Source organism: Cucumis sativus, chromosome 2 (genome assembly GCF_000004075.3).
Source record: "Cucumis sativus cultivar 9930 chromosome 2, Cucumber_9930_V3, whole genome shotgun sequence".
NCBI lineage: Eukaryota > Viridiplantae > Streptophyta > Magnoliopsida > Cucurbitales > Cucurbitaceae > Cucumis > Cucumis sativus.
Window position 1 is genome coordinate 22,274,900 of NC_026656.2, and position 10,305 is coordinate 22,285,204.

Here is a 10,305-nt window from a genome sequence, read left to right on the forward strand (position 1 = left end):
TTTTCTTCCCATTCTTCATTTTCCTTTCACTTTCCCGCTGTTTTTCTTTCTCCTTTTCTTTCATTTTTTTTCCTTCAAATTCTCTCTGCTCCCTCACTACTCATTTCTTCTTCTTCTTCTTCTTCTTCCTTCCTGCTCCACTTCTTCACACAGGTAACGCTTTAATTAACCTTATTCTACCTATTCTTTCTATTTTCTTCTTCTTCGTTTTCTGTTTCTATTAGTGATTAGGTTTTCAGATCTGGAAGATACGATGATTCGAGGTTTTCGATTCTGTTTTCTTTTTCTTTATATATATATATATATAAATAAATTTTGATTGTTCTTTATTATGATCTTGCGGTTGTTTAAAGTACTGGATTGTGAGTAGATCTAACTTAGTAGGTTGTTTTTGCGTTCTACTTATTTGTAGATTTTTTGGACCGTACAACAATGGAGATCGAAACTGCTTCTGTTCATCAGCGTTTGCTTCTAACGTTTGCCGGAGGCATTTCGGCGACGCTGTTTGGCTTTGTTGCTTTGGCCGAATTGCTTGCTTCGTCTCAGGTGAAGTTAAACCTCTCTTTTCTTCTTTCAACTTCGTTAGTGATCGTTTTTGTTATGTTGATGATTCTGTCTTTTATTATTTTAAATATTTTTTTGTGAGCTTTTGAATTTTACTTTTAGAAAAGGTTAGAAGCAGAAAGTGATTTTAAGTCGGAATAATTTCCCGTGTTCTTTTCCTTTTTAATTGTTGTTACAATACGATATCTCCTGAGATTGTATTGTTAATGTTCAATTTCAAACACGTTTAAGAACAATTTTCAAAGCTAAATCAAAAAATATTTATAAATACACATCACTAATATTTTGTTGTTATAAGATTTTCAAGACTAATATGAACCTTCGTCCTTTAAAGATTAAAGTTGAAGGAGACCATTAGATTTAAACCTCATTTAAATTGTTTTAATGCAAATGACTAGAGACTGAAACGGAACATATGACTATATCATAAAACACATATATATAAATAGAACTTTAACACTTGAAAAGTATAGACCATAATTTGTCTTTATTTGAACTCATGATAGGCGAGATTCCCAAGGCTTTTTGTCCTCTGACTTTTTACACATTTTATTTTCCATTTTTAAAATCATTTTATAAGCAAAATTTCCTTCTAACTTTATTTTTTTAAATTTATAACTAAAATAATATAAATAAGTAAAACTGTCTTCTTCAACCTCATGCTATTTTAAATAATATTTGCAAGAATATGGTGTTGTACTTTTAAGATTATTCGTAAAAATCGAGCCAAAATTTTGTCATTATTTAGAATCTTCATAAAATGAGACTTAGCCAAATTCTTAAAGCTATTTTTTACAATTGCTTTTTCGAATACGTAGGAAAGACTCCATTTTCTCTCTCTCTCTCTCCTCAACGTCGTTTTATTTGTTGAGATTTTCCCTAATTTCTTTTTCTCTCTCGTTTTTTTAATTATTTGACTTTAGGGGTGAGGGTGGATTTTTTTCTCTCTAGTTTTTTCAATAATGCCACCAACTCTTAGTTTTTTTCTTTTACTTTTCAAACTCTCCAATGATTTTACTCGATCTTTTCATTGTTTTATTGGAAGGTTTTCTATACATGTTTGTGTGGACATTGTGTATGAGTTTTTATGTTTCTTAAATTTTGTAAAATATATCGTAAATAATTTTCAAATGTTAAAAACTCTTTAAATTAAAACGGAAAGATGATTTTATCAACAAATTAATTTATTTTCTTGTACAAAAGAGACTAGAAAACAATTAAAAATAAAAAGGTAAAGATGATAGAAAAATGTCAGAGAGTTTGTAAACATTAAAAGATTAAACAAAAATAATGAAAAGAAATACTAACAAATGAGAGTTCATATTTTGTGACGTCACGTATAAAAACAAAATGTGAAGTTCACTAATTCTATCTCAATTTCTCAGTAAAAAGAAATTAGTGTTCTAAGTTTGTGAACTTATGTAGATAAATCTGGAAAATTGATCCACCTCCTCAAGTAAACATTATTAAACAAAAAAAAAAAAAAGGAGGAAAAGGGGAAAAGAGAGTTTTCTTTATCACAAAAAGATATAAAATGAAAAAGAAAAAGAAAAAAAATGTATGTGTATATATATATATATATATATAGATATATATAAAGTTCATTAAGTTTGGCAACTTTGCAATTTTTTAAAAAAGAATGTTAGTAGATGTGTTAATAATTTAAATATAATTGCTGTGTATATGAATAAATTAAACCCAACCCATTTAGTTTTCACATAAACTTCAATCTTGTGTTTGTTCGGCTCAACAATGGCATCCCTGGCCCATTATGTCACCTTCCTCCCCTAGCCGAATTGGGGCCACGAGAAATCGAATCACATCGCTTTTTGGAGTTCCGTTTATTCCTTTATTCTTTTCTTATCATCATTCCTGCTTCTACTTTTTTGGTTCCTTTTGGTAGATAGTTTATAATTAGCTTGTACTTCTTTCTTGCATTTTGTTTAACTCACTGTTGGGGGGGTATATTTTTGTTGTGACATGAATTCAAATTTGATTGTTCATCCAGTTCCTTGATTCGAATAAGATGGATGTCATTGATGCATCCGACGAGAAAAGGAAATCCAAGTCTAGGAAATGTCAGACGACAAGGCCGATCGAGGGAGAAGAAAATGAGAATGAGAATAACGACAGCGATAACGAACTTGGAGAGGATCAAGATGTGCATGAAAATGGAGAAGAAGGTAAAAATGCTCCTCCTACTAAAGATGGTGCTAACGGAGGAGGAGAAGATGGTAGCAATGATAATGGTGATGGTGGGAGTGAGAATAGTGGTGAGGGTGGTGATGAGGAAGAAGAAGAAAATGATGATGGTGGGAGTGATGAGAACAATGAAGATAATAATGAAGACGATGATGACGTGGATGAAGAAGATGCAGAGGAAGACAACTTTGAAGGAGAAGAGGATGATGAAGAAACCCTTCCACCACCAAAGAAGAGAAAGAAGTAGAAAAAGAAAAAGAAGAAGAAGAAGAAAAAGGAAAAATATGCTAACAGTGAAAGCGCTTTCTAATTATCCTAATGAGACTGCTTTGCTTCCAATTGTAAGTTTTGGAGACTAAAAGCTCTCAGCCAATTTGACCTAAACAAAGCAATCGCTATCTTAGTGTTATAGCCTTTGTGTATGCACTAATGTTTTTAGTTTTTTTTATGAAAGTTCTTCCATTGATTCAACAAACACCTACTGCTCTTTCTATTGTTACATGTTCACATAACCCTTACCAAATTCTAAAAATTTCAAAAAGTTTTTGAAAACTACCTTAAGTAATTACTAAATTTTGACTTGATTTTTTAAAACATTAGTAAGAAAGTGTCTTGTCTTAAATAATCAATTAACCCAAAAACTTAAACCAGTGGTGAAAGAAAATTTACTTATATATTAAATATATGAAAAACTCAAGGGAGTGTACGCAACTATTTATAACAAACAATTATCTATTTACTATCCAAACTAAAATAGTTTAAATTCTATACACAAATTATTATAATCCATAAACTATAATAGCCAATTCTATGGAAATTAGCGTTCAAAAACTAAAAGTCAAATAGTGATCAAAGGGGGGAACCTTAGTGTTCATGTCTAGTAAAATCGTAACACCAAAGGGAATGAACTAATTTTAAAGGCCAGTTTCTATGTACATTTGAAAAACGTCCCCATCGACAAACTCCTCCTATATGTGCACCCATTAATAAAGGAGGGGAAACAATAATAATAATCCAAGAATAATATTGGCTAAGATGATGAAATAGCTGCAAGTTATCCTAATTCTAAATAAATCCGGATATGATGGAATAATAAAAGTTATCCTAAACCTAAATATGTTCAGAGATGTACACCTTATGAAGTCTCCATAATTATTTACATGTCGAAAGCTGGTCGAGCATTGGGTAGTTCCGACTACTTCTCTTTCTCGCGCTATCTTCATGAACCTGATGTGATACCAAACGGAAAAGAAGAGGGAAATAAATATGCATTTAGTAGTCCAAAAATGATGATATTACAAAGGGGTTAATGAGCGGGTAATACTAAGATGCACACATCTTTATGCGTTCTCCTCCATTCACAACAAAAATTAAAAATAAAATAAAATAAAAAGAGTTTATCATGTGACAAGTTATAATTGGACAATCTAGTGGGGTACACAAACTCAGATGCACGTAAATATTTTTCTTTTGCATCCACGTTGAACTGCAAGGCTACTAAAATCAAGACATATTCGATCTGAGGATATATATATGCTAATATATCTTCAAAACTCGGAAATTTACAACTGATTGATTAATCTTTCTTGTGTTTGTACGTGTAGATGGGTATTTTTGAAAACATAACCTACAAAGTAGAAACAGCATTGGAGAAGGAAAATTTAAAGCATGTACAAGAGAAACAAACAGCATGAGATAAGTAATATTAGGTGTTTTTGATTTTGGTGGCAGCTTTAAAAAAAAACAAAAAGTAGAAAAGAGTGTTAGTTTAGTTACCCATTAAATTACTGTTTGGTGGCATCAATGATCATTGCTCGAGTCCAATGCTCGATGTCTTCGGCTTGGGAAGGTGGAGGAGGAAAAGTTGGATGCTCTACGAGGTCCCATCCTTCAATAGAGGAATCATTCTTTCCAGTATCAGAGAACTCAGTGGCATAAAGATAACTCGAAGCAGAACTTGGAAGGTTACTCTCATAATTGGTTTTCTGCATTCATACGCAAAAAAAAAATATATGTATAATGAAAAAAAAAAAATAATAACAAAACCAAGTGCCGCAGATATGCAGACAGTACTCTCAAGATTATCCATTCTCTCTATTTTAAATATATGGAGTGTCATTAATTTAACAATTTGGAAAATAACAAGGGAAGAGGAATATGAAATAACCAGAGAAGAAGAGACAAGAAAATATAGAAGAAATAACCGGAGAAATCTGCATGCATTTCCAGTTGATTTTAATATGACGGATTTATTGTGATGATAACTAACGAACTTCAAAGTATACAATCTAAATGAGGGTAATGGTAGGGAGACAGAAAGTTATGATTGTATTCATTTATTTAAAATAACTAAATTTTTTAACAGATGATAGGGGGGAGAACCTAAATAACTAATTGATGCAACATACAAAATTCAACGTCAAGTTGCAAATTCATACCATTATTTGTGAATGTCCACTCTCGAACAGCATGCTGGATGCGATGGAATTCACATTCCACGTTGATTTGATCGGTTTCTGAATGTGCTTGGTGGACCTTGAGTGCAGAAGATATAACCAAGTGTATCAGACAGGTTAGGCCGTATGACTACATTTCTTGTATGACAAATAAAACTTAGTGAAGCAAGCAAGTTTAAAAGTCAGAAAAAACCCCAAAAGTGAAATTTTGATGAAAATACCTGGAAGAAGCCATTTTGAGGGAAAAAACAGAACGCACTTCCTTTGACGAAGAAAGAGTAGCCAATAATTTAGCAAATGCTTCAAAAGTTGAAGCTTCAGACGGAACGTCTAAAGAAAGGGAGTTATAGCCATATGCAGTAACACATGCTACACTTTTCTTTAGGAGGGCAATCCCTTTCTGCAAATCCTTGTGCGATTCAATAGAATGTGGAGAAGCGGAGGAGTAATTGAAACTTCTATTTTCAAGTGAACTTAATTGTGGTTTCCTCTCTGATTCCAACGAAGCAACCCCAAAGTTACTAGAGCTTTTATCAGACCATGAATTCTCCCCGCTTGTTGAACAATAACTTTGACGTGGCATAAAGACTGGATACTCATTGCTGTAAAATTCATTGCTTTCAGTCCAAAAGTTACAAATAAGACTTTGGAATGCAGGTTACAAATTCAATCAACTTACCTTCGAGAAGATGGGCAAGCATTCCAATATGAATCCCTTTGCCATATGCGTGAACAAGAACCCTACAATATGTGCATAGGTGAATGAACAAATTACTAAAAGAAGATGTGCCGAAAATAACAACTAAGAATGAAAACTGAAAAAATATTAATTTAAATTTGAATGACTTATAGATGAAATCCTTTCATCTCATACAACGTAAATTTACTAAACCCCTTACATCTTCTGGGACACAAAAAGGAGTTTTGTAGCCATTATTATCAGTTATCCTTTCCACAACACTGTATGTTCAATTAAACCATCAAGATTATCGATAAAATCCACAACTTTAACCATCTCCATAATTAGAAAACAAAATAATTATAAAATAATTTTCAGTGACTTTGATAAGCAACAACTTTCTTTTTTTGTCAAATATTTTAACCAAGCCATCGTAGGATAGAAATTTTTAAGAACTGTACATACTGCAAAACCCGAGGTGTGAAGAGCAGGTGCAGCCAAATATTGAACAACAAGATTTAGAAGTTGCACCATATATCTGCCAATTAAATCAAGGAGACGTCAATTAAATGAGAAAAAAACATTGGATTATAAAAAAATGCAGGAAGAAGCCCTCATCAATAACACTTGGGAGTAAGGAGTACAGAAAATGAGACAGCACATTCCCAACAGGAAGAATAAAATGAATCCAAGGCAGCATAATCTTACAAAATCTGTGTTGTGTACAGATAAACCACAAATATTCAAAACCCAACCATCATAGTTCAGACAAAGAAGAAGATACCCCAAAGAAGCTGAAAGCTCATATGGTTCAACAGAATGGGGATCCAGACTTCTTGGTAAGCTCACATTACAGATTTGATCAAATGGTTCACCGGGTCCCACTTCTTTCTCCCCACGAACTAGTACCTACAATCATATTTTGAATGTGGACACGTTAGGGAAAACGTTTGTCAGCAAAAAAAAAAAAACTACTCTCATCCTTTTGAAACATTTTCTTAACTTAATGGACTGAGCACGTTCTTTAGCTTGAATTTTTTTTTTATATTCGTGAGTATTCGGGCCAACTTACACACACCTCAACTAATCTCACGGAACAACTCGTCTGACCCTACAACGTTTGGGTGTCAAGGAAACTCGTAGGAAATTAATTCCTAGATAGGTGGCCACCACGAATTGAACCCATGACCTGTTAGTTAGATATTGATACAATATCTCCTTTTTACCACTAGACCAACCCATAATGGTCATGTTCTTTAGCTTGATTGTGTATACTACTCCAAAAAAAGTTTATCCCTTTTTAATTTTGTTAGTAAAAATAGATTTGCAACCAAAAATTAAAAGGTCTGAGCCCTTGGCTTAAACTGACATCACTTAACTACAAGTACGTGTCGAAGGGAGATAGAAGGGTATTATTTCATATGCAAGTAGAAAATTTTAATTCATAGCCATACAGAGGTTTCAAATTGTAGTTTTCCTGTAAGAACCGTTTCCGATTCTTCCAAAACAAAGCACTGCATTAATGCAAGGAAATGTGTTGCAGCTTTAACTCTATAAGGCTCATCATACTAGACCAGATGCTAAACTTCTTGAGACAAAAAGAAAAGAAAAGGAGAAAGATTTGAGTAAGCAGACCTGATAGTTTCTGTACTAGCTTCAAAAAAGTTATTTTCATATTGAAATAATAGAATACTAAAGTGTAACCATGGGGAAAGATCCAAATACATTTTTGTGCAACATATAATCAAGTTGTCTATGAAAAAAGATGATTCATTAGAAAGCCAACAGCAGTGAGTAGCATGTACTAAGCAGTCAGGAAGTGAAATGAACATACAGATAAGAGCTTACCCGACGTTGTGGAAACAATTTGCATAGTTGTTTTATGACCACAGATTGTTTGTGAAGGCGTTCAGAGGTGATTGCCATCTGTTTCCATAAAACATTTTTACATTAAGCATAGAGTTAACTGTGAAAGAGGTCCAACTAAAAAAAAATAGAATTCTTCAGCATAGTTTGATATGTGGGTGTGGGGGTGGTGGGGAACCATAATTCTCAGGCATCAACCAAGTAAAGTTTAACTGTCTACATTTATATATGTTCAAACATTCCCCTATTTTTTTTTAGCCTAAACAGTTCGTGCAGATAAATGGCACATGTAACAAGTATATTAATGCAAAAATATATTAGAAAGAAACGAGATTTGAAAGACAGGTTAGAAAATAAATTCCATATTAAAAGGGGAATGTAGTTCATACATGTCCCAGATTCTTGGTGCTAATAAGGTCAGGATATGCCTTCTCCAGTTGTTCGAGTCGTTGTTTTTCCAACTGCATAAAAAAATCCACAAACGACCATTCTCGATGTTTAAATAGAGAGGAGGAAAGGTAATACAACTAGTATAAATAGAAAATAAATAAAAGGAGTACCACTGAACGGGCTGATTCAAGCATTGCATATTTCAATTGGAGATCAAAGGATTTCATCTCAATCTCTGCCTTTCCTGATCGAATAAAATAATTTTTTAAATTTGATAAGCACTTGCACATAACATAATTTAGCAAACATCTAAGGGAATAGATTGATTTCAAATGTTCTATTGAAGGTTCAAAAACCTTGCTCGAGTTGCTCTCTACTGCGCCTGAGTTTCTCCCTTAAGCTCGTAAGTTTCTCATTCCTTGTCACTCTCCAGTTTAATTGGTCGTCTGCCTTCCCCTGAGAAGCAACAATCAAACAAATTAAAATTTCTGGACCAGGGCACTTTCTCCACAAGTACATTGCATGGATAAATAATACTATTCCCTACATAATAACCAACAGTAAAGAAATGGAACTACACGAAGCCGAAGTAAAAACATAAGATCGAATGCTATGTAATAATTGATGAAATAACAAAAGAATAATTGAAAAAATAGAAGCATCGGCCATATCGTCAGCAATTTCTAGAAAGCAACTCTACCAAGATTCTTTTCCCGGTAATTTGGTAGAGGAATTTCAGAAAGGAACATTCACGACAGTTAAAACCTCAAACGTGGAGAAAATTAAAGAGACCGAAAATCAATGATGAAGACCACCAAACCTTTGCCACAAGCACATCACTCAACCTCGAATACAACACATCTCGCCGAGCTCTCAATGATTTCAACGAAGAATTGTAGTCATTCAATCTGGCGGAAAATTGAAACGAAAAAGATGAGTTGAATTCAACAAGCATCTACTCGGAATGAAGCAGGGAAGTTAATTAGAGTATTGAAGAACGTGGATACCTGAGATTGACGCAACCGGTGCAAATGGAAGCTTGATTTGAATTCTCACAGATAGCGCAGTTGCAGAATTTTCGATTCATCATGGATCAATTCCTAGTCATGAATCTGGTGGGTGGAATCAGATTGTGGTTACGATAATCTGAATTTGGATTTCGAAGTCGGAGCGGAAGGGGGAAAGTTTGAACCGCGGGAGCCGATGGTGTGGAAACTGAAATGCCATCTCACGTTTAAAACTTTATTTATATTCCAATCCAATGAACAAATAATGAAGGCATAAATAATAAATACGTAAGAGGATCTCTCAATATTTGAGGTTTTTTTCCCCCTCGAACTCAACTTTAACCCTTGAGGGTTTTATGAAGGGTTATTTTAATTTACTTACCTATTTATTTATTTACAACCAAATGATCTAATTTATTGAATTGGCTTTACGTGATTATGCTAATTCAATCCTTATATATGTATCTATATCTTTACTATATTAAAAAAATATGGATGTTTAAAAAATATTTTTGGTCAATTTTATCTTTAGAAATTGCAACAAAAAAAAGTTTGAAATATTAGATTGGTAAATTAATTTATGTTAAATACGATAATAAAATTTTGTTTAAGCTTCATTTAGTTTTACATGTTTAATAATGTTGTACGAAAAATTATTAAAAACAGTGAATTATTAATCAATGAAAGACTAACCGACGTTGATAAACTTTTATCAATGATATTGATAATCAATGAATGGATTTAGTATAATCTAAATGTTTTTTATATTTTATAAATATTTTATTCAATTTTTACTATTTATTTGAAAATGTCTGACTACATTTACTTTTAATTACTTAGGTTTAAATTAATTTAAATTTATTTAAAAATTATCAAAAATAGTGAAATGAACAAAAATATTTATCGAATTTAACAACTAAACCTAATTTATCGAATAATTCTAATGAAAATAATAATACTAAAACCTGTAATAAACTATAAATTCAATAGATTGAAGTTTTTAACCAACAATACCTATAGAATTCAACAAAAACTTCAATCAATTTCATATCATACTTTAATTTTAAACAAGCATTTCTTCCCACTTATCTAAATTTGAGATACCATTTAACAAAATTATAATTAAGTTTGTGCTAAAAAC

At 32.4% G+C, this 10,305-nt stretch overlaps 2 protein-coding genes across 3 annotated transcripts; one reads left to right on the plus strand and one right to left on the minus strand.

Annotated features, from left to right (window-relative positions):
* Positions 1-3,241, plus strand: LOC101217422 (uncharacterized protein DDB_G0290685). Of its 2 annotated transcripts, none has more exons than XM_011651612.2 (3): positions 1-153; positions 413-546; positions 2,573-3,241. In XM_011651612.2, exons 2-3 carry the CDS (start codon positions 433-435, stop codon positions 3,011-3,013), a joined length of 555 nt encoding a protein of 184 aa, XP_011649914.1. In that variant the 5' UTR covers positions 1-153; positions 413-432; the 3' UTR covers positions 3,014-3,241. The 2 variants fall into 2 exon arrangements, with proteins under 2 accessions (XP_011649914.1, XP_004138812.2); XM_004138764.3 differs by lacking the exon at positions 1-153 and adding an exon at positions 239-263.
* Positions 3,242-3,609: 368 nt separating this feature from the next.
* Positions 3,610-9,410, minus strand: LOC101217421. The gene is made up of 13 exons (XM_004138596.3): positions 9,165-9,410; positions 8,978-9,065; positions 8,514-8,613; positions 8,328-8,401; positions 8,157-8,228; positions 7,750-7,827; positions 6,686-6,810; positions 6,367-6,439; positions 5,902-5,963; positions 5,444-5,824; positions 5,205-5,301; positions 4,543-4,751; positions 3,610-3,993 (listed from the first exon to the last, which is right to left on the minus strand). Exons 1-12 carry the CDS (start codon positions 9,245-9,247, stop codon positions 4,551-4,553), a joined length of 1,434 nt encoding a protein of 477 aa, XP_004138644.2. The 5' UTR covers positions 9,248-9,410; the 3' UTR covers positions 3,610-3,993; positions 4,543-4,550.
* Between the last annotated feature and the right edge of the window lie 895 nt (positions 9,411-10,305).

What these genes read in the sequence shown, in the direction of transcription:
- LOC101217422 (XM_004138764.3), top strand. An exon ending in AATTGCTTGCTTCGTCTCAG is followed by an intron (nt 547 to 2,572) that starts GTGAAGTTAAAC and finishes TTGTTCATCCAG; the next exon opens with TTCCTTGATTCGAATAAGAT.
- LOC101217421 (XM_004138596.3), bottom strand. Translation starts at nt 9,247, where the DNA reads ATGATGAATCGAAAATTCTGCAACTGCGCTATCTGTGAGAATTCAAAT. An exon ending in TTCACACCTCGGGTTTTGCA is followed by an intron (nt 5,964 to 6,366) that starts GTATGTACAGTT and finishes CACATATTGTAG; the next exon opens with GGTTCTTGTTCACGCATATG. An exon ending in GCTTGCCCATCTTCTCGAAG is followed by an intron (nt 5,825 to 5,901) that starts GTAAGTTGATTG and finishes TGAATTTTACAG; the next exon opens with CAATGAGTATCCAGTCTTTA.